Genomic DNA, 25,290 nt, shown 5'->3' with positions numbered 1-25,290 from the left:
AGGGATTTGGATACATTAAATTTTCACTGGCAACATATGAGTAAGGTTCAGTCTGAACTGATGCCTCACACAAGCAGGTGCACAGTTTTCCAATGGTGGTGTTAAAAATATAGGATGGGTCAACAGAAAAAAACAGCCTGACAAGAAACCCTAAGAGAGGGGGGGTCACTTCATATTGTAAATAGAAAGAGGTTGGATTCACCTTCTGCATAGGGGGGAGTACTGGCAATTTAAGCTCTTTTAATAAACTAAAAATCCTAGCTCTTGAATTTGGAGAACAAGAGGTGCAAGGTGAAGATATAACTGGTGAATTTAAAGAATTTAACTGATTGATTGGTATTTTCTTAGAGGAGCAGTAAGGACAACACCAGCTCTCAATCCAATTGGCTGTATCAATTCTGGCACACTTTTCCACTCCTGCATGAAAAAAGCAATTGCACTCTCCACATTTCACTACTTTCAGCCTACATTCTGAACAAACTAGTCTTTGTCTAACCATTGTATTTTAATGGTTAATGGCCTGGCTGAAAAACTTGGCTCAACAGTCAGCAACACAAGATCCTCATATGTTGGATGCTAGATGAAGACTACCCCTTAACATGCATTTTACCAATTTTTATGATCCCAAAAAGTTTGAACATGCTTGACACTGTTGTCAAAATATTTCTCAGAGAATTTTTTTTTTATAAAAAAAAAAACTTTTTTTGACTTTAAGTTTGTTAATACTGACTAAAGGTCCTGTAAAATCATCATTCAGTGTAAAAGTTCAAATGCAGCAAAATGGGTGCATCATATCTATTGATTTTATCTCAAAAAGTGGTAGATTGAGTGAGACATATATACCATGTATCATGGAACAAAGGAGAGTGAAATTGTCCAGCAGTTTGAAAAATGTGTGTTTAGCTTTGATTATACATACTTTAAAATAATTGAAAAGCAAGAATCAGAAACTAAAATTTAGTGTAGAGGCAAGAAATGATAGTTGAAGTATAAGGCATGGCCTTACACCCTACTTTAATATTTTCATACAGCCCTAGGCTACACAAAAAATTAACCAAAAAATAATGGGAGTCTTACTTAATATAATATACAGCAAGTATCAATGAATCAAATTTCTTTTTTTCTTGCTTTATAAGGAAGTTAAGAAGCTGATTAACCAGAAATCTAGAGCTTGGAAACGGTATGTGAAGAAGAGGAACCAGGAGACCCTGTCATTTTATAAGGCAATACGGAATCGTGTAACAGATTCTGTAAAAAAAACTGAAATCTGCCTACGAGGAAAATTTGGCTTCTGAGATCAAGTTAAACCCAAAATCTTTTTGGAGACATGTCTCTTCTAAAAACCCAAATCATCATACTATTCCTGACCTTGTTGACCACAGTGTATTATACTCATCTCCAATAGATAAGGCCGACATTCTAAATGCACAATTTGCTTCTGCCTTTACCCAAAATTCAGGCACCTCCTCACCAGATCCTCCATTGTATGAAGTGCTTTTCCCTATGCCTGATTTGTCAGTAGGTGAATTAATGGTTTTCAATAGCCTTGAGAAGCTTGATGTAAATAAGTCAAAGGGACCAGACAGTGTTCATCCACGTCTTCTTAGGGAGTGTCGAAAAGCTCTCAGCTACCCCCTGTGCATGCTGTTCCAGTTATCTCTTCAAAATGGGGACCTACCGCATGATTGGAAAACATCTTATATAACCCCGATCCATAAAAAGGGACGAAGAGACTCAGCAGAGAATTACCGTCCCATAAGCATCACCTCTGCAGTTGTTAAGGTGCTTGAGAGATTTGTTAATAAAGCTCTAATTGAACATCTTGAGGTCAATAATATCCTTTCCACATCACAACATGGTTTCATATCTGGTAGATCTGTGGACACTAACCTTATCCAAACATATGAATTAGTGACTACACTGCTTGATGAGGGTTTTCCTGTTGACATGATTCTTCTTGATCTGTCCAAAGCATTCAACAAAGTTTGTCATGAATTCCTCATAATCAAATTGAGGGCTGCAGGTGTCAACGAAGGTGTTGTACAGTGGATTAGGGGCTTCCTTTCTGAAAGATCACAGAGTGTCAGAGTTTTTGATTTGCAAGGAACTCCTCATTTCTCTTCTCCCACAACTGTATTAAGTGGCGTGCCCCAGGGCACTATTCTTGGACCAACACTTTTCAACTTCTATATTAACGAATTACCCACCCTTCTTTCAAATCTTATTACCCTTTATGCTGATGACTCAAAACTAGTTGGAAAAGCGGCTACTCCCTCTGACCAGCAATCAATTCAAACAGATCTTGATAGTCTAGTAAGATGGGCTAACATGTGGCTTCTGACTTTCAATGTTGACAAATGCCATGTAATTCATTTTGGAAAAAATAACAAGCATCATAAGTATTTCCTTCAAGACAACTTCCTTTCTGCTGTTTCCAATGAAAGAGATCTTGGGGTTATTGTAGATCACCAATTAAAGTTTAGCAGCCATGCTAAGTCTGTTTCATCTTCTGCAAATAAAACCCTCGGTATCATAAAAAGAACCATCTCCAGCCGACACCCTAGAGTTCTTATGAAGTTATATAAGGCGCTTGTACGTCCACGCCTGGAGGTTGGAATGTCATTGGCAGCCCCTTTCTTCAAAAAAGATAGGAAGTTGCTTGAGGATGTCCAGCGTCGTGCCACTAAGATGGTTGCCAACATGAATAAATTTCCATATGAAGAAAGACTACATCGTTTGAAGCTGCCAATGCTGACATACCGACGGAAAAGGGGTGACATTATTTTAACCAAAAAAATCCTCTCTAAAAATACCCTTCCCGGTCTCTTTGCACAGCCCTTGCATTCTGGTACTAGAGGACATTCTTTGAAGCTCTCCATGCAGCATTCCACGAGTAGACATAGAAGTCACTTCTTCAGCCAAAGAATCATCAATATGTGGAACCAGCTCTCTGAAGAAACAGTTTCTGCTACTTCAATTGACATGTTCAAGTCCCACCTTGATAGGGAATGGCTCTGCCAGGAGTTCCTTTACAATTGGGAAGCTGCAGAGTCCTCCACAAGAGTCTAATCTAATAGCCACAATCTACACCAACCGAATTCTTTTTTTTCTCATGGAGCATCACAAGGATGGATAATCCTTATACCACTCCAAGCTGCAATTTAAGGTAATTTAAGGTAAGGTAATAAAGTAAGATAATAATGTATAATAAATAAATGTAAATGTATAATAATGATATAAATATATATATATATATATATATATATATATATATATATATATATATATATATATATATATATATATATATATATATATATATATATATATATATATATATATATATATATATATATATATATATATATATATTTATATATATATATAATAAACATAAATTGCACAATAATTATAATATTAATAAATAAATAGGGGTTAATTAATAAATAAATATATACTATATATAATATAATATAATACAGATATCAGAAGGCTATAATGTATGCAGTATGCAATGAATCCAATGACGAGTTCTTACTTTATATAATATGCAGGAAATATCAATCTATCAATTTTCTGTTCTTTAATCTTCAGCTTTTGAAATAAATATTCATCAATCATTATGTTACTTTTCTATGGACTTTTCTAAGGCCAGGTAAATATATGACTTCATATTATTAACTTACTAATAAAGTGAACATACCACTTGATGCCTTTTTTATGTTCTATGAATATAATAATTATATCTATTACAAATCAAATTTAAGCCCTTTTTGACCTAACCTTACTGTAAATAACTATAATAATTTATTATAGCTTAAACTTGAAAAACAGCATAAATTGGAAATATGATCATTGATTATATTAGAAATTGGCCATACATGTTCAATTCAAAGATGTGTGCAGTTTCAATTGTGTGAAACTTATGAAATATGTGTTTTTAGTGGCAAAAACTACCAATTCAAAATCTTTGCTTAATTATAAACCTTTTATTGGAATATTAAAAGTCATACTTATGTTTCAATATGAAGAGACCCAAGCAAAATCCCATGGCTTATGCTACTTAGAGCAATGACAATCCAGCATTAGGCCTACTTTAGACAATTTTAAAGAAAATATATAGAATCTGCAGAGTTTTGTAAACAGCTAGGATACATTGATTGCCTTCTTGCTTTCTCAAAAAGGGGTTAGATTAGGAAAATGAAACTTTCAGGGATGGGTCTACAGGCTAAAGTAAGTCCCAGGAAAGTATTTTGAAGTATCTACCTCTACTCCTCCCTCTAGAGGGCCCTAACTTTCAATCACCTTCAAAATATGTTTTATAAAAGTGAAACCTTGCAAAAGAGATCTTCTACTTGAATGAAGTATAATAAAATTGTTTTCAGTTTCACAACTTTGCTCAATCCTAATTTATAAGGTTTTAAAGATATGAAAATACATTTACTAAATTTTTATTAAAGAAACATTGATATGGCTCAATAATCTACTCAAAAAACAGGAATTGTATTTCCAGAACTAAAGGCAGAGAAAAAACAAGTGGTAACAGAAAATTTAAATAAAATATTATTGTCAAAATTTCAATAGGTATAGACCTGTCATGTAAGAAAATTTCAGGGCTCTCTAGAGGGAGAATAAATGGAGATGGGTACTTTAAAATACCATCCTGGGATATACTTTAGCCTGTAGACCAATCCCTGAAAGTTTCAGTTTCCTAACCTAACCCCTTCCTGAGATAGAAAAAAATCTTATTATTAACTCACTTTTATTACTCCTTGCTCATCCCTCTCAACAGTAACTTTCTTAGTGCTCCCACTGTTACCCATCTCAATTTTGTCCAGAAAGTAAATTTTTCTGCTTTATTCTATTCGGATAGGTCTGCATTGACAGCCACTGTCGTTTACTTGACATGAATGAAGTTCTCCAGATAGACCTAAATTCCAAAATGAGTACGTGGCAATTGTACTGTCCGGTATATAGTACTTTTTTAGAAGAAATAATTATTAATGGCAAAAAATGAATTCTGGTAGTGAGCCGGATTCTGCTTCTGTTTATTCGTCGTTTGTAAAAGCCTTTAGTAGCAAGTCAGATTGGCCAGATAAGGTAACTTTTTCTAAGTTATCTAAAAATGATGTTTGTGGTATAAGTTACCTAGCCTCGATAATCTACTAGGCCTACAACTCACCACATCACAAACCTGCCTGAGAGCATGTCTAAAATTTGGCACTTTTTGGGACAGATATCTTGGAAACGACATCAGTAAAGCTGCATCTCAAAAGAGTGGTTACATGACACCAGGGTTGTTCAAAGGGGTTTAAACAGAAAATCTGTCCCAGGTGCCACAGCTGGAGTTTCTCTTTTATTATTATGTTTGAGCTGAAAGGGTTGCTGTAGTTTATTTTAGCCTAGGTGCCACCAACCCCAGGAACAGTCCTGCATGTCACGCCTCATCAAGGTACCAAAAACAGTGCATCAAGCAATCTATTCATTTTTTTCTTTGCTAAATTAGGCCTATATAAAAAATACCACTGAACAAATAATCAGATATTTGATTGATAAAATTCTAGTCCATTGACTTCTTGATATCTTGGAAAGTTGTTGGGCTAGAGAATTGAAACTTTCAGGGATGTGTCTACAGGCTAAAGTATATCCCAGGAAGTTATTTTATGGTCCCTAACTAAACCCCTTCCCCCTCCACTATATAATGCAGTTTTTTGTGCATTACAGTTTATATTTTGGTCAAATTTGATCCTATATTACTATTAAAAGTGTAAATCCTTCCCTACCTTAGAAAAATTCAACTTTTCACTGTTTTTTAAGCTACTATATTCCATAATTAGTTCACCAGCATTGAAAAACAATTATTACCTTTTATGGTATAGTTCAAAATGGAATGTAGTCATTTAAATTCACCCTGTTTGAAACTTTTATCTTTAAATGGCTTTTCACAGGGGTCATACAGATAAGACATTCAACTTTTAAGGGGCTTCTCACTCAAAATTATGATTTGTTGCTACAATTGGGTAAGGTTTATGTTATATGTGTGTCAATAACATTTGTTTTGTAAATCATAATGGCATAGAGAAAGTCAATTTCTTCAAGAAGGCCCATTAATGATTCTTAGAAACCTGAAGAGAGGCAAAACAGAAATTTAGTGAGAAAAATAAGCACAAGTCCTAAATACATGATTGACATAACCGTGATGGATACACTCTTTGGGGGAGTTTCGGGGGGGGGGGGTTAATTCAAAAAAATTAGAGAAATGTATTTGTAACTTACAAATGGGTGATCAGATCTTGATGAAGTTTGATATTTAGAAGGATCTTGTGCTTTAGAGCTCTTATTTTAAATCCTGACCAGATTCAGTGACATTGAGGGAAGTTGGATAGGGAAACTGAAAATCATGGAAGATGTGAAAATTGAGGCATCTTTATCTTGCAAATGGGCGGTTGGATCTTAATGAAACTTGATATATAGAAAGATTTTATGTCTGAGATACCTAATATAGATGCTTATACAGAAATTACTCTGTATATGAAAGGGATTTTTCCTCCTCAATGCCCTGCTTTTTACACTAAAGTTTGACACTTTCTGTTAACTTTACTTTTTAAGACAGTGAAAAACTTTAGCATAAAGAGCAGGGTGTTGAGGAGTAAAAGGTCCTTTCATATATGGAGTAATTTCTGTTCATTTTAATGTTGCTCCTTATTTTCAGTTAAAAACACTTGTTTTTTTTATTTAATTTATACCATAGTTTTATAAATATATATTTCAAATTATCAAAATAAACCAAAAATAAGCCCTCAGTAAACATTAATTCAGCACAACTATCCAGAAAAGAAGTTTTACAAAGGAAAATCAAGAACCATATTAAACTTAAGACAAGTTTCAACACATTCCTATAATATTTAAAGCTCAATGTTTTGTGAGAAACCAGGAAAGGAAAATATATAATTAATAAAAAAAATCAAATAGTTGAGAAAATGAGAATTTTGTCAGCCAGTAGCAAAATAAGAAGACAAAAATCAAGCAAATATTTCGACAATGACCTCTGAATAATGGAAGAGTTTTCAAACAAAATGAAGTGGTGAGGGTTATTGTGCACATGTTGGGCCAAGGCAGAATCAAAATTCTTGGGCCTTTGGTGCAAACTATGACTTTGTTGATTGAATATTTTTTTCAAAATTTCTCACAAATATACTAAAAATAAGAATGCTAAAATACCTTACAGCTTCATTAAAAGCTCCTTTCAGATCCTGGAAATCTGCATGTAACCTATTTTTCATGCCTTTGCTATATTTTCCAAACAACACTTGCAATATAAATAGTTGATTTATTGGAATATAATCCTTCCTGGGCCCTGCCTGAATATCTATCATATTACTTTGTGAATCTAACCATCATTCTTATTTTTAATATATTTGTGAGAAATTTTTGAAAAATTTAACATTACTTCTTTGTTTTCACTTGAATAATCCGTTTTTATGGCACTTGATATTAACCAAGTGTCATATAGCAATCGCAAATTCTGTTGTTCTGTCGATTGCACTCAATAATGATTCTTAAAAACCTGAAGTGAGGCAAAACCAAAATCTGAGACCAGTGGTGTCAATTACAGGAGGGAAAAGGGAACCGCCCCATACTCCCCCTCTAGATTTTTTTATATATTTTCATTGGAAATGCCTTTATTTGTGTTTTCTTTGAAAAAGAACAACAAATCCCCCCCTGCTATATTTTCAAAACGCATTTTACACCTCCTACATTGTGTTATTTGACACTATCTTAGATGGGATCTCTCAACTTGACAAACACAAAGAAGACTTATGAACAACTTACAGATTTGTAAGCAGTCTTTAAAAATATTTCCATCATTATAAATTTTTCACAAGTATATTAAAAATAAGAATGCTAAATTACCTTATAACTTCATCAAAAGCTCCTTTCAGATCCCAGAAAGCTATTCTGGCTTCCGGGGGAATTGTTATGTCACTTGTAATTACCTTTCCATGTGTCATCCCGTATTCAAAAGAGTAATTAATGTGGAGTTCAAATATTGAGAAGACTGTTTGTTTTAATGAGAATGTAAATATGTGGGAGGTTGTGAGAAAATTAATACAATCTTTTCCCATTAAATTCAAATAGGCTAGGAAAAAACAAGCCATATCCAGGAGTGCTTAAGGGTATGTACCCCCTGTCTGAAACCTTTCTCCGACTCGTAAAAACTTAACGAAATGAATATAAACAAGTCTTTTGTGCATTTCATAGTTTTTGTTTTATAAAGATTCCTCAAAAAAACTTTAATACTCCTTCCCCCTTGGAAATTTCCTGGATACCACCCCATGAAAGAGATTTAGAAATGTGAAAAATACCAGTTTTAAGGGATGTGTAACATTTCTAAATCTTCTATATTGGTAAAATGCCAACAATTGGGAGAAGAGATTGTTGAAACACAAATATTCAATCAACAAAGTCATAGTTTGCACCAAAGGCCCGAGAATTTTGATTCTGCCTTGGCCCAACACATGCACAATAACCCTCACCACTTCATTTTGTTTGAAAACACTTCCATTATTCAGAGGTCCTTGTCGAAATATTTGCTTGATTTTCGTCTTCTACTGGCTGACAAAATTCTCATTTTCTCAACTATTTGATTTTTTTCATTAATTATATATTTTCCTTTCCTGGTTTCTCACAAAACACTGAGCTTTAAATATTATAGGAATGTGTTGAAGCTTGTCTTAAGTTTAAAATGGTTCTTTACTTTCCTTTGTAAAACTTCTTTTCTGGATAGTTGTGCTGTAATTAGTTTTTATTGAGGGCTTATTTTTGGTTTATTTTGATAATTTTAAATATATATCTATAAAACTATGGTATAAATTAAATAAAAAAAAACAAGTGTTTTTAACTGAAAGTAAGGAGAAACATTAAAACTTAAAATGAACAGAAATTACTCCATATATGAAAGGGCCTTTTCCTCCTCAACACCCGACTCTTTATGCTAAAGTTTTTACTGTTTTAAAAAGTAAAGGTAACAGAAAGTGTTAAACTTTAGCATAAAAAGCAGGGCATTGGGGAGGAAAAACCCCTTTCATATACAGAGTAATTTCTGTATAAGCATCTATATTAAGCATCTCAGACATAAAATCTTTCTATATATCAAGTTTCATTAAGATCTGACCACCCATTTGCAAGATAAAGATGCCTCAATTTTCACGTCTTCCAAGATTTCCAGTTTCCCCATCCAACTTCCCTCAATGTCACTGGATCTGGTCTGGATTTAAAATAAGAGCTCTGAAGCACAAGATCCTTCTAAATATCAAACTTCATTAAGATCTGATCACCCATTTGTAAGTTACAAATACATCTTTCTAATTTTTTCGAATTACCCCCCCCCTCCCCCAGACTCCCCCAAAGAGCGTATCCGTTACGGTTATGTCAATCACGTATTTAGGACTTGTGCGTTTTTTCCCCACTAAATTTCTGTTTTGCCTCTCTTCAGGTTTCTAAGAATCATTATTGGGCCTTTTTGAAGAAATTGACTTCCTCTATGCTGTTATGATTTACAAAACAAATGTTATTGACACACATATAACATAAACCTTACCCAATTGTAGCAACGAATCATAATTTTGAGTGAGAAGCCCCTTAAAAGTTGAATGTCTTACCTGTATTACCCCTGTGAAAAGCCATTTAAAGATAAGAGTTTCAAACAGGGTGAATTTAAATGCCTACATTCCATTTTGAAATATACCATAAAAGGTATTAATTGTTTTTCAATGTCGGTGAATTAATTATGGAATATAGTAGCTTAAAAAACAGTGAAAAGTTGAATTTTTCTAAGGTAAGCAAGGATTTACACTTTTAATAGTAATCTATGATCAAATTTGACCAAAATATAAACTTTAATACACAAAAAACTGCATTATATAGAGGAGGGGGAAGGGGTATAGTTAGGGACCTCAAAATAACTTCCTGGGATATACTTTAGCCTGTAAACACATCCCTGAAAGTTTCAATTCTCTAGACCAACAACTTTCCAAGATAGCAAGAAGTCAATGGACTAGAATTTTACAAAATTCTAGTTAATTGACTTCTTGCTATCTCAGAAAGGGTCTAGGTTAGGAAAATGAAACTTTCAGGGATGAATCTATAGACTAAAGTATGTCCCAGGAAGGTATTTTGAAGCAACTACCCCCACTCCTTCCTCTAGAGGGCCCTGACCTTTGATGACCTTTAAAACTATGTGTCTTATAAAAGTTAAACCTTGCCAAATATATCTTCTGCTTAGTTGAAGTACAACAAAATTGTTTCCAGCTTCATAACTTAGCTCAATTCCATTTTATAAGGTTTTAAAGATATGCAAATCCATATCCTAAATTTTGAAGAAAAAAAACATTGGTATAGCTCAAAATTCTACTCAAACAATGGGAATTGCATTTTCAGAACTAAAGGCAGGGAAAAAGCAACTAGTAAGTGAAATTTAAGGCCAAATGTTGTTTTGTCAAAATGTCAATAGGTATAGCCTAGACCTATCATCTAAGCAAATTTCAGGGTCCTCTTGAGGGAGAAGAGTAGAGGTGGGTGCTTTAAAAACCTTCCCAGGACACATTTTAGTCTGTAGATTCCTCCCTGAAAGATCCATTTTCCTAACCTAAACCCTCTCTGAGATATCAAGAAGTCAATTAACTAGAATTTTACCATTTAATCTACTCAATAGTCTAAAATATTTTAATTTTTATTTAGGCTAGCCTATATTAAACTCGTCAAGATTGATTTTTGGTTTAGCAATGTGGCCCACTACATTAGGCTAGCCTACCTCTACATCAACATTCACTAACAACATGGTGTTATCAAATTCTGAGATGGGCAAAATTGTAGACATGCTACTTTTCACTATTTTGCAAAGGGGTTAGGAATAGAAAATGAAACTGTTATTAATGAATCTAGGGCCAAAGACATACTCTATGAAGGTATTGCAAAACTGCTATGTTAAGTCTCTTCTGATTTTTATGTATTTTGCCTCCTTGGTAAGTCTATACCTATTAGAATTAAGGCAAAACATCATCAGATCTTAATTTTCAGTTTTCCCATTTATATTTCTCTGGTTTCACTTCTGAAAAGGCAATTCCTATTTTTGAGTAAAATTTCAAGCCATCTTAATGTTTTCTATCTAAATTTAGGAAATATATTTTCAGATCTTTGAAACCTCATAAATTGGGATTAAGAAAAGTTATGAAATTGAAAATACTTAACTTGTACTTCATTTGGTAAAACTCTAGTTAATTGACTTCTTTCTATCTTGGAAAGGGTTTAGGTTATGAAACTGAAACTTTCAGGGATGAGTCTACAGGCTGAAGTATGTCCTAGAAAGGTATTTTGAAGTACCCACCTCCACTTCTTCCCCCTCCAGAGGGTCCTGAAATTTGCCTACATGACAGATCTATACCTATTGAAATTTTGACAAAACAACATTTTACCTTAATTTTCAGTTACTAGTTGCTTTTATCTGCCTCTAGTTCTGAAAAATGTTATCCCTTTTATTTGAGTAGAATTTTGAGCCATATCAATGTTTTTTTTTCAAAATTTAGGAAATGTATTTGCATATCTTTGAAACCTTATAAGATGGAATTGAGCAAAGTTGTGAAGCTGAAAACAATTTTGTTGTACTTCAATTAAGCAGAAGATCTATTTTGCAAGGTTTCACTTTTATAACACACATATTTTTAAAGGTCACCAAAGGTCAGGGCCCTCTAGAGGGAGAAGGAGTGGAGTTAGTTGCTTCAAAATACCTTCCTGGGACATACTATTGTCTGTAGATTCATCCCTGAAAGTTTCATTTTCCTAACCTAAATCCTTTCTGAGATAGCAAGAAGTCAATTAACTAGAATTTTACCCTTCATTTAAGCAGAAGATCTATTTTGGAAGGTTTCACTTTTATAAGACAAAGATTTTTAAAGTTTATCAAAGATCAATTCCCTCTACAGAGAGAAAAAGGGGAGGTAGGTACTTCAAAATACCTTTCTAGGACATGCTTTAGTCAGTAGATCCATCCCTGAAAGATTGATTTTTCTATCCTTACTAATTTCCAAGATAGAAAAAGTAGCTCATCTAGACTTTTAACTTAGGATGAATGAATTGGTTTGGACAAGACTGTCAGGCATGACTGATACTCATTAGCTGCATGAAACATATTAAGCTGTATTAGTGTAAGTGGTACTAATGAAGGAATACACAAGTAAACCTAACTTTTAACTTCAAATCTAGATATTTTCGAAACATTTAAAATGTTTTCCAGGTGGAATTAATCACTTGTAGAGTATTTACTTGAAAATATAGTTTTTACTTCCCAATTTTATTTTTCTTGGAATTTACACAAATTTAATCAAACAAGCTAGACCAATGAGCTCATCCACTCTCTAGATATGAAGAAACATAAAGTTTTGAGAGCTTCATGAGATATAAAATGCTTTAATCTATTTAGAATATATGTCCCCTTAGAAATCCAATGGAAATTTCCATCAGATGATCTGTCTACATAGCTTTTTCATCAATAGTCAGTCCTACATGCTTGAAATTACCTGTCCTTTTGATCAGTACATTTTCAAATGAAAGAGTCATATTTGTTTGAAATTGTTGGATGTTTTAAAAAATCAAATATTTTGTTTTCAAAATATTTAACAATATCTAATTCAAATTCAAATAACTTCACAATTCACCTAATGTGGTCTCAATAACATCAAATAAACCATCTACCATGAATTATTTGATTGACATAATTATATCATTGGCGTATTTCATTAGTAGTCCCATGGAAATAGTTAAAAAAATATTTTAAACAATATATATCTAGACAATTAATGACACTATGATCAAACCATGAGGAACCATGCATTCATTTTTTTTTCTAATAATATCAAAAATCTGATAACTACAATTGGAATCTTATCTTCTAAATGTGATTTTATCCAATTAGCCATCAAAACTGGGAAATGTATTTTATTTGGTTTTGGCATTGATACCTCATGATTAACAGTATCAAAATATCAAAAAGATTTATAACATCATGAATCTAAAATTTGTTAATCTGCATAGTAAAATTATACAAAGCCAATGTCTAATCTGATGATCTGTCTATGTAGTTATTTTACCAATAGTCAGTCCCACATGGTTGAAATTAGTTATACTTTCAATCAGTACATTTTCAAATGAGAGCATCATATTTATTTCAAATTGTTAGATATTTAAAAAAATTGAATATTTTGTTTTCAAAATATTTAACAATAGCTAATTCAAATTCAAATAACTTGACAATTGACCTAAATTAATCTCAATTAGATCTACGTTGCATGGGCAACATGAGGTGTTGCGGCAACCTTTGCTTGGCTTCACCAAGTAAAGTGTTGCGAGAGCAACACTTTGGTTTTGTTTCCTCGCTGCAACTAAATGCTGAAGTTGTTAATCTGTAAGGATGCTAAAATACATACTAGGTACACCAACTCGCAAAAGTTGCAAACTCCTCATTGCTAAAGATGATTGTAGCCTTACAGCCGATTATTACTTACAAGTCCCCTACATGTCTTACCACTGGAACCAAATTGGTCTTACCATCAAATACAACAGAAACAAAAAATAGGTACACCAACTAGTAAGAGTTGCGAACCCCCCATTGCCGAGGATGATTATGAGCTAACAGCCGACTATTGCTTACAACTCCCCTATATGTCTCACAATTGGTATCGGCCTATTTTTGGTTTCAGTGTGTACCTTACTACTGAAGTTGTCAACCCCTTTAAACTTTCAAACTGGTATATCTCATGAAGGAATTTTTGTACAAAAAAAATGGATGGCATATATTTGATCAGCTCATCAAAAGCTATCGACTGCCGTCGAAAAAAAAAAAAATCTATCTGTCTTAGTTCAAAAGTTGACTTTTTTGCCGTAGGCCAACTTTCTAACGTCATCACTTAGAAAGGAGCAAAGGATAAGCTCTAATTTCTTTAGCAATGAGAGAACTTTTAAAGTTTAAGAGGCACATCTGATACCATTTCTCTACCGCAATCCCAAGTGCGAAAAACCGAATGATAAACTCAGCTGAAATCACGAACAGAAATGGGTAGAAACAATAGATGGCAGCACTTTCGGACCCGTGGGAAAATGCCGCTTTTTTGCTTCTCTAAATTTTTCTATTTATCACTCAAAGAAGATATATTGGCTGTGGGGCAGGGTAACTGTCGCATATATTTAACACTTATAGATTTTAGTCCATCTTCAATTTGAAACTGGTGCCTGCCTGCTTGCCTGCTAGAACGGAGCTTTCCACTCGAAAGCAGAAACATGGTTTGATGAAACGAAAGCTTGGCTGCATAACTTCAGATAGTCCTCTCTGACATAGGCTATACAACTCCTCTTCACTTCACACACTATAGGCTCTGGCTCAAGGACAAGCAAAAACCATCCTTCTTGGCCCCAGGCAAGAGTTCTACGAAGCTTTCCAAAATGTAAAGTAATATTCATCAATCCGGCCTAAGGTCCACACTTTTCGTAAAAACCGCAGAGGTTAGACCCTTACCACTTTCTAGGAATAAGCTGAAATCAGGGTGCTTGGAACAAAAAAAAAAAAAAACACAACAAAACCAAAGTGTTGCTCTCGCAACACAATAACATCAAATAAACTATCTACCATGTATGACTTGAATGACGTAATTATGTCATTGGCATAAATTATTAGTAGGCCCATGCAAATAGTCAAAAGTTCTTTTATTTTCAAGAACATATATCTGTAAAATTAATGATGCTATGATCAAACCTTGAGGAACCATATATTGTCAAAAATCTTTTTTTAAATGTCAAAAATCTAATAACTATAATCTGAGTTCTATCTTCTAAATGTGATTTTATCGATTTCACCATCCAAACTGGGGAATGTATTTTACTCAGTTTCAGTATTGATACCTCATGATTAACAGTATCAAAATATCAGATAGATTGTCAGTATCATGAATCTAATTTTTTTTTAATCTGCATAATAAAATTATATAAAGCAAATGTAGTGGTAAGACCTTTTTAAACCAGGCTGGCTAGACAGCAAAATTTAATTTTCATTTGTGAACTTTGTTATTCTTTCATGAATAATCTTTTCAAAAAATTTAGAAAATAGTGGTAAAGTGGAAATAGTTATTTTACATTTATTTCCATTGTTGTGAACAGATATTATCTAGCAATGTAAGCAATGTAAGTGCTTTTTGTAACTTATTGCATTTGTATCATCTCATCTTAAGTGATGTCTGAATTAAATGAATCAAGTAGCCTACACTAATATTTGGAGTTGTTCTAATTGTAATAAAACTATTTTTAATTTGCCAAGATATACTTGAACCAATTTCAGACAAAAGTACAAAGTTCTTTAGCAATATCCATATACTCTTTGAAAAAATCTCCATCCAGAGGGGTAATTACATTTGGGGTTTGTTTTTTTCATGTGAGGTGAAGTGTCCCATTTATTTGCCTATTTTCCATATTGCCTGTGTACTATTCTTATTTAATTATAAAACAGAATAACAATAATTTCTTTTTAATTTTTGTTTCTTATTGTTCACAGTAGCCTGGTATTTCTTATAAAGCATGCTAGACCATGATTCAAAGTTAACCTTTTCCTTGGCTTCAGTTGTGCTGTAGATTTGTTTCTGAGAGTTTCACTTTTATATATTTAAAAGTTTAAAATGTATCCAATTTCCTGCTAGGTAGGCTAGCAGACATGTCTTTTTCTCCTACTCTGCTGTAGCCTAATTTTGGAACAATATTTCTTTTCTTAACTAGCTATAATAAGACCAAAAGAATAAAAGGAAGCAATTTGTATGATGACAAGAATAGGCCTAGGTTGTTATATTTGGAAAGACTGTCTAATAGATCATTAAATTGTATACCTTTTTTGTTGTAATTGTAGCTAGTTAGGAAGAGAATAATGCAGCAAGATTACTTTTCATATCAGGCCTAAACAGTTGCATATCTATTCTTGTGTTGTTTCTGATTTTTGGGACAAATTATTGAAATGTTTTCTAAAACTTCGTCAATTTTTTCAACATTTTACCATTTTGTTTTTCTGTAGCTTCAACCTGCTGTACTTTATTGTTGAAGATAGAATTGACCAGCTTCAGTTTATTTTTTTTTCAAGCTAACTAGAAAATCTAATTAAAAAGCAAGTATAGTCAAATAGAATAAATGTTTATATTTTTACATGAAATCATAACAATTGAAACCCTGGTTTAATGGAGTAGACCCTATAGCTTTCAGGAAAGCAAATGGATCTTAAGTTACCATAATTAAGGCTCTGTTTAATTGGAGCTACTTACAGGGTTGTCATTTGTGGGGGAGGGGTGCCTCCTAATGTTAGGTGTTCATCAGATCTTGCACATAAATGCTTCTGACAACTTTGAATGTACACAGTGTCTTTTGATAAAGTTCAATAATAACTTAATGCCCTTAGCTGTTCCTGCAGTATTGCAGGTATGCCAAATTGCCCTTTTATCCATCTTGATGCACTAGGTGTCTTTTGATTTAGTGCAAAATCCCTTGTATGAACTTAATACCCCTAGTAGTTTCTGAGATATTGCAGATTTGCCTTTTTGAGCATTTGAATGCACAAACAGTCTTTAAATTTAGTTCAATATTCCCCTGAAATTCACAACATAATCACCTTAGTCATTTGTAGATATTACAGATAAGGCCTTTTGACAACCTGAATACACTTATAGTCTTTTGATTTAGTTCAATAGTATTAGTAGCAGTTATAGTAAGAGTAGCAGTCACAGTCAAAATTGTAGCAGCAGTTGTGAGGAGAAAAAAAGTAGCCAGTATTTGCAGTCCATTTTTAGTGCCTAATGAAAATAAATAAAACCTAAATAAGTTATGTGACATGACCAAATATTTACAAGTTGATATGTATCCAAAGTGTGCAGTATGAGCTGCATCTTACAGAGCCCAAACAGGACAGAATTTAAAAATTTAAAGCATAGAAGAAAGAAGGAAGAATCAAATAATCTTGATATTAAGTAAAATAACTGCTCCTCTTCTTGTTATGCAAGCCTACCATCTCAAAAATTTGATTGATGCTCAGAAAACTTCAAAACTATAGTCTGCCTTCAACCATTCCTCAGATATTACACATACCCTTATGGTATCTCCCCCGTTAGCTGTCAATTGTCACATTCCTCCTTAGGGGAAATTTTGCTAACATGCGTTTTTTTTTCAAACTTCATAAAAATAATCAACCAGAATGGGAAAAGCAACATTGAATTTTACATAATTGTTAAGGTTTTACCAAACATGTCAAGAAAGTGCTGACTCAGGAATTTTAGGTTATTTATTTTTTGTTAAGTCTTGCTGGCAGACATTTCATGCCCTCTGAATATTTATATAATTGTTAATAAATCCATCCAACTCTTAGGAAAAAATAATTAATGTACATAATTTAAACATCTTGCCATTGGCAAGAATATATGAGGGGAAGGGTAGAAATTTTTTGCATTTTTTTATACAATTATGACAGCTATTTTAGTATGTGAAATTGGGTTTTATTCCTAGTAGCAGACCATCAACTAAAAAAGATAAAGATCCTCCAGAGCCATTGCATACACAATTGGCACCACACCAATGTTTTTGTTCCTGGGTCTTTCTTATAGGGACAAGGAGCAGCCTTGTCCCCCACCCTTGTAGCAGCAGGATTGATCCTTAGGTTCTGTATTGCCAAGCGGGGCATCAATCTGTTGTGGGCATTGCAGCATCCAAGATGACCATCAACTATTAGTTTTATATTGGGCAATGATCTTGTTTGACAACCAACAAGATCTTGTCCCCCAAGCAGCATGGCTTCCAGTCAGGGAAATCAATTGAAACAAACCTCTTGAAATCATACAAGGAAATCACAAACCTAATTGACCACAAACATCTGGTTGACCTGCTCCTTCTGTACTTTGCTAAGGCCTTTGACTAGGTTCCTCACAGTCGAATGCACTCCTAAATATCCGCTATCAGCATCTATCAGGCTGTTGTAGACTGCCTGATGAATTTCCTTACAAAGCACAAGCAGAAAGTTTGCTTATTTGATACAGACGGCAAACCGGTATACTCTGACAAGGCCAAAGTAATGAACAGAGTACTGCAGGGAACTGTACTGGGTCCAACTCTCTTTCTGATTTACATCAATGACATATTTAGGTATATTGACAATGGCATGCACCTGTTTGCTGATGTTGTCAAAGTCTTTGGTATTGCATGCCCTCAGAGTATCCAGCACAACATAGATAAGCTATAAGTTTCGACCCAAGACTGGCTTCTCAAATTTAATGTAGGAAAGTGCTGTGCATTACACCTTGGACCCAATAACCCAATGTCAAACTACACGCACTACAACCCCACCAGCAAAGTAAGAGAGCAACTAGAGAACAGAGCAGAAGAAAGGGATCTTGGTGTCATTATTGATGATAAACTTAAATTTCACAGCCATGTCCAGCATGTTGTTTCCCATGCAAGCTCCAGTCTTGGACTACTAAAACGAACCATCAACAGCAGACAGGCATCTATATTTATAAAACTATATAAGGCTCTTGTCAGACCCCATCTCGATCTTGGCATGTGTCTTGCTGGTCCTTCTTATCGACAAGATGTGAGGCTCATTGAAAACATACAGAGACGGGCAACAAAATGCAAACGAAGTCTAGAATCTATCTCATATGAGGACTGCCTCAGGTACCTCAAACTATCCACTCTGGTTTACCGACGCTTGCGCAGCGATATGATGCTTACTTACAAGCTGCAGAACAAAAAGTCAGCAATCTTTGGCGACAATCTCAGTACCAGCCAGCACAGCACAAGAGAACACTCCAAGAAGCTACCAAAGTCAAGCTCCCGATCTAAAACTCGCCAAACTGTCAGTGCTCCTTCCATTCAGTCCTTCAAAAACCGTTTTGACAAAGAGTGGGAAAAGAAGCAGTGAACATTCGACTGGCAGTCATCAACTCAAGAGCACTACAGGTCTGGAAGACCTTAAAGCTCTCAGATGGATTAAGGTGATAAGGTAAGGTGAATGTCTAAAATATATATATATATATATATATATATATATATATATATATATATATATATATATATATATATATATATATATATATATATATATATATATATATATATATATATATATATAGAAGGCTAATTGACACAGATAATGTACAGAAATGTTTTTTTCTTCTTCTTTGTTTTTTATTAAATATTTTTGGTAAATTTTATTTGGTTTTCTAATATACATGTATTTTTTCATGGAAGTTTTTTAGGTATTTAGATTTTTTAAGACCTAAGGTCTTAGGTAAGGTATTTGAAATAGGCACTCAAGACAGACCATGAATATTTGTCCAAATTGTCTGCGTTTTTGTTTTCAGTATCAGCCTAATCCTGTTGGATTCTGTTTTTTACATTTAAAAATTGTTATTATTCTAAGGTTTTTTCTCCCTTTTTGTATATCTTTTTTTTATTGAATCAATCACAAGTCAGTTTGACTATTGAATTATCAACGTAGTTTTGCCTACTGGGAAAACTCAATAAAATTGCAGTGAGGGTGACTGAGATTTATGGCTTGACTCATGACTGACAATGTCCACTGGACTTGTAGGCAAGCAGGCAACTGAGATTTTTTCAAACGCTCATGAGTTCTGCCTATTGGGAAAGCTCACTTGAGTAAGGTATGGGATGATGACATAGATTTTAGGTTGAAAACAATTCTTGATTCAATCCCTCTCGTTTTCTCTTTCATTTTTTTTATAATATGATTATATTTGTAATGTATGAGCAAAGTAAACAGCATGTTATTTATTTCTTGAAATAGCATGTTATCCATTCTTGAAATATCCAAATATATTTTCATTTAATTTCATTTATGGGTGCATTGCTGTTGTGTCTATTTTGGCTACTTAGTCTGATTTCTTGATTGATTCTGTTCAAGTAAGGTATCTGTTTGATGCATCTAGGTTGGTGTATTCAGTTCAGGCGCCCAGTTCTCCATCAGAAGAAGTTAGCATTCAATGCATTTAAAGCCAATTTATATAGATTCCTTGCAAAGAAAGTTTACAATAGGTTCATTTTTTTTTCTCAGGTTTATTAAATTGCAAAGACCTGAACTATATCAGTGTTTATAATTATTTCTTTCTTTGTCTTTCATGAGTGTAATAGATCCTGATTCCACCTCGCAGATGTATATTTTATTAAAGTTGATTTCTCTAAGAGTATTTGTTTAATAAGGCAAAATGTGTCCAGCATTGAGGAAAAAGGGGGTTTATGCAGTTTCTTATTTTCATTTATTTCAATTTGTTTTTCCTCAAGAGGATCACTCCTAGAGACAAAGAAAGTCATCATTAATTGGATTTGTCTTTATTTGTTGTTGATTTGATTTTGCAAAAGATGTGGTGTCTTAATTTTGTAAATGAACTGATAAAGTAAAAAAACAAAAAACAAAAAAACAATGAACAAAACTACAAAAGGGAAGGTTTCCTTTCAGGAATTCAAAATTTCAAGTAAATCATAATATAATAAAATTAAATAGTAAATATATGATACATGAGCTGTATGGAGCAAAATGAACTGTATAGAGACTACATAAAAATTTTTGTTTCAGGAAGAGTTCTTAGATGTTATTTATTGGATTAGACAAATTGTTGGAATAGTTATTGGAATTATTTGGGGAGTTTTTGCATTACAAGGATTTGTTGCAATTGCCTCGTAAGTACTTTTTTTTCTGTTTATTTCTGACTTTTATTTGTATCTGTTTTTAGTTTAGTCTGTTCAGTGTATATTTCCTAAACAAACTAATTTTCTTTAACTGTCAAGTGACTTTTACTTGGCTCTTCTGTAATTTTTTTTTTATAATTTAATTTTGATCTAATGAAAAGTTTTGATCAAGTAGTTTCCTTTTTTCTAGCTGCATTTATAAAGGATCACCCATTTATAAAGGATCACCCTGGGCACCCTATGTGTCCAGAAAGGGCACATAGGGTGTCTATAAAGCCTCACCAGATTTTCCCTACTCTAAGAATGAATCCAGCATCTATGCCGTCTGAGAATGTCTTAGAAACTCTCCACATGTAATTTGATATTAAACATAGAAAAAACTGAGCCTTTCCTACTAAATTTTCATTTTTGTATAATTTCCCCTTTTCTGTTTGGACAATCCCCTCTCCTCCACTTTACAAAATGAATTTAAATAAATGTCCTTGGGCTTTTTAGTTTGTTTTGCTTAAGCAGTTTTAAAAATTGTTTCAAAATTGATACAGATGTTTAAATTGTACACATGTTTTGTTTTATACTGGGCAATAAGTCAGTGGAAGCTTATGAAACGCTTCAAAAAGCTTAAGGTTGAAAAACAGAGCACACCTTTAAGCAGCAAGTTGTTCATTGCTGAAAAATGTTGGTTGAGACTGCCCAATAGAAAATAAAACTGATTTACAAAATAGACTAGACAAAATTATTATGAGTATGAATAAAAAAAAAAGAATTATTTGAAAATTGCCAATTTTTCTCAATAAACTGGTTACGAGGGTTTCAAAATATTGTTCTGCGCCACTTCTACTTGTTTATCAGTAATGTGTATGCTACTACGATTTAAGTTTCAGCTACCATGCAAAAAAGCCCCATATTGGTATAGTCATGACAAAACTACGGGATTTTAAGGAATTCGAATATTAATGAGGCTTTAGTGTATTCATACATACCATATGTATCATATTGAACCTTAGCACACTCTTATGAGAATTCTGTCTCCTAGAAGTGGCACTTTCTCAGAGAAATGGAACTTTCTGTCAGTGATGGAACTGCTAATTAACTGTGTTTCCATTTGTTGTTCTTCTGGTAGAATAGTCAACCAATAAAAGCCCAATAAAACCTGTCGTTTTGCTGCAGCATAAGAAAACTTTTTTTTGTGTGTTATCTGCTAACTGCTAAATAGAACCCAGAATTGAGTGCTAAACTATTGCTCTTCAATATGTCAAAACATTGCAACATGTAAAATTTTTACTGTGAGTATTTTGAACACACAATTTCAGTAATTAAATGTAGTAAAAGAGATTTATAAAACAAAACAAAAATTGTAGCAGTTTTGTGACAGGAAGGGGATGGAGAGGACCCATCAATGACAGTCTATAAAAATATTGAGTTTGTAAAATAGTGGGTGAAAGGTCAAATTTTTTTCTATGAAGTAAATCGAAAGAAATAACGTAAGTTTGATGGTAAAAGGTTGGTCTCAGTCAGTAAAAAAAAATGGTTAATTTTAGTTGCAATATCGTCCAAATCCGTCAGTAAAAATGACCAGCCATTCGGTAAAATTCCTTGCACCCCAAAACCATTAGTAAAAATGACCAGCCACTGGGTAAAATTCATTCCCCCCCACCCCAGAATTTTGACTGCTGAAGCATCTGTCTACTGCAACCCTCCATAGTTGATGTCCTTGGAAGTATTTTATATTTTTCATTTTTGTCTGTAATATTTTCAGTAGAAGCTTATGCTTAGAAATATAGAGAGGGTTATCTTTATCCTGCAAAGTTATGCCTATGGTGGATAGGTTTTCCGTCTCAAAAATATGATTGCCACATTGTTCGGTCATCAAGATGTTTGGGCCTTCTTAGAACTAGCTGCAAGACCCAGTGAAACTTTCGAAAAATAAATCCAGACTGTTGGGAGCCCAAGAAAAGGTTCTTTGTCCTACCAGAAACATCCGACCCCTTGATGAAAGTAAAATCTACCTTTTTCAAAATGCTGTTGGAGATATTGAGTCATTTTTCAATACATAGAGACAGCCTAATTTTCAGCTCCTTCACTGCGAATCTGATGGTGCGAATAGTTCTGTGCTGTAACTACAACTTCATCCCTCGCGCCAGCCAATGGTGGATCCTATGGGGACTGAGACCCCACTTCTTTTGCTCCTGCGCAGTATTTTAGTAGCAATTAGAAAAACCTGCTCAGAAAAAGTCACCAAAAAATTAGAGCTCTAATCTCCCAAACCAAAAAAAAAAAAACTTCTAGATTACAATTCTGTTAATGCGAAAACAAAAGCTATCAAAATTCAAAGTAGCTATGCTTGGCTTATCTACGAAGTGTTCAGCCATGGTGATAAGTTTATTGAGTTGATTTTCGGTCAACAAGGATCATTGGTCGAGAATGTAAAGGAAATTTTAACGGAAATTGCAACTTCTTGGGAGGGTGTATAGAGGGAGGCTTTGAATAGACTAGGATGGAGGAGGAGTATGTGTACCTGTGCTGACCTCAGGTGGATTAATACTGCAGTGACTTGTTAGTAGTAAGGAAAGAGGTCTTGATTTCTCCACTTCAAATGTATATTGTTATTAGAGAAACTTGACGGCTTTTTTTTTTTTTTTTTTTTTTTTTTTTTTTTTTTTTTTTTTTTTTTTTTTTTTTTTTTTTTTTTTAAGAAAAGTACTATTGAGGTTTTTGTAGACTTCCTCCTGTTGTTACTGTTGCTTGACCTTTTTGCCATTTTAGAACCCTTGAAATAAATTACATTTCTCAAAAACCGTGCATCATTTATGCTTTGTCCCTCCCATTCTGTATCTTTTTTTTTAATGTTTTTCAATTGGTTTTATTGCAATTTTTGTTTGGTAATTTTCTCTGGAACCTCTACGGACCTTCTATGAAGCAAGAGACCTGTCAAACCTCAGTTGAGCATTAGTAGGCCTTTATAATGTATTCTAGCTAAGGACTTCTTTTTTTTCAGAAAAGAACAAATTAGTCTCAACGAACAATATGGCACTTAAAATTGCCACAAGAGGGGCATAAACTGAAATTTACCCCTGCATTTATGACTAAAAAGGGACAAGTTTGAGAATTTTAGAGTGGTTGGGCCTGATGTTCACAGACAAAACCAAAGCATATGGATGACTTCCAAGAGTTGGAACTGGCGGAAATGATGTCACCAAAATCGTTAATGCTGTCTGGGTTTTGGCATTTTTTTTTTTTTTTTTTCAGTGTAAATATAAGACAAAATTGGTGTAATTGGCAAAGTTAGTAAAATGATAAGTGTCTGATCTCAGTTTCAAAAAAAAAAAAAATTACAATGACAAAGCTGGAAAAATGTAAGAAATGTCAAGCGCTAGATGCTGTTAGTAATTTTTTGCTGACACTAGCGCCAGTTTCCACTCCTGTAAGTTACTCATGCTTCTTGGATAAGCTTATAACTTACCTGTGTGTTTTCCAATTGTCCTTTTTTGTTTTATGTTTGTGTACATTATAGAACAACATAAATATTATATAATGAACATTAAAAACTTATTGGATAGCATATCTTGAACTACATCAAGATCTTGCGATTTTCATCTGGGGAAAATGCAGTATAGAAATTTGAAGAGTTGTAAATTGTAACTAGAGTCTCTCTTGATAATTATTTATTTTTTTTTTTATCAAAAATGTTATTTGTTACCACACAACCACGTTTTTTCTATTTGTTACTTCTTCTTTCCAGGTTTGGGGTTGTAAATTCTGCAGTTGTTTATTTCTATTCCAACAGCTTTCAGCAGATTGACGAAGAAGAATATGGTGGGATGTGGGAGTTGCTTAAAGAAGGATTTATGACCTCGTTTGCTGGTTTTTTGGTGACTTGGATTATATTTTATAGTGGACTTCACCATAGTTGAAATACTTGAAACTGTTTGTAAGATCTCTGAGTGGCCCAGTGCAAAGGGTTGTGTGTGACATTGTTTTGATGTTTTGAAGAAGAAATAAATGTGGTTTTAAAAAACAGCAGTTACTTTATTTTTTGGAATATCAATGGTTTTAAGATCGTTTAAAAATGGATATTAGACCATCCTTTTTTTCTGCTATTCTAAAAAAAACTTTTTGGTTTTTATGGTTAATAGCTCCTTCTAAGATCTTTGGTCCCCTACTTTCTCAGCGAGTTTAGTAACCTGTTTCCCCAGCATCACATGGCATGAGATGAGTGTGGGGATCTGAGAATACCATATGAATGTTCCAATGTGTTAGCTGTACAGGAGGAGGGGGGATTCCTATTGTAAGAAAGAACTACCCAATGCTTGAAACTCAGATTAACAGTCTCCTATTATAACATCGTATTTTCAGTCTGTATTACTTTCAGTGTATACTTTTTAGCTTTGTTTCTTTGCTTTGCTTGAGCCCCACTCTAGCAAACAAAGGGACTGAGGCTCCAAGCGCGCCTTAGCATTAAAGTTTATGTTTCACTTTTAGTAGGTAAAGCAGTTCCAAATATTCTAAATTCGGTTTTCA

General features: G+C 33.6%; 2 protein-coding genes across 2 annotated transcripts in view; one reads left to right on the top strand and one right to left on the bottom strand.

Moving 5' to 3' along the window:
- The window catches only part of LOC136026562 (MICOS complex subunit MIC19-like), a 45,381-nt gene extending 40,441 nt beyond the window's left edge, over positions 1-4,940 (bottom strand). The window contains exon 1 of the mRNA XM_065703251.1: positions 4,761-4,940. Coding sequence (XP_065559323.1) covers positions 4,761-4,823 — 63 coding nt within the window. The 5' untranslated portion in view covers positions 4,824-4,940. The remainder of the gene's footprint in view (positions 1-4,760) is intronic.
- A 7-nt stretch (positions 4,941-4,947) lies between these two features.
- LOC136026563 (GEL complex subunit OPTI-like) lies at positions 4,948-24,801 on the top strand. The gene is made up of 3 exons (XM_065703252.1): positions 4,948-5,100; positions 20,660-20,763; positions 24,512-24,801. The coding sequence occupies exons 1-3, from the start codon at positions 5,014-5,016 to the stop codon at positions 24,681-24,683; spliced, it is 363 nt and encodes a 120-aa protein (XP_065559324.1). The 5' UTR covers positions 4,948-5,013; the 3' UTR covers positions 24,684-24,801.
- The last annotated feature ends 489 nt before the right edge of the window (positions 24,802-25,290 follow it).

Source organism: Artemia franciscana, chromosome 4 (genome assembly GCF_032884065.1).
Source record: "Artemia franciscana chromosome 4, ASM3288406v1, whole genome shotgun sequence".
Lineage (NCBI taxonomy): Eukaryota > Metazoa > Arthropoda > Branchiopoda > Anostraca > Artemiidae > Artemia > Artemia franciscana.
Note: the sequence above shows the minus strand (reverse complement) of the source record. Positions and strands in the feature narration are given on the sequence as shown.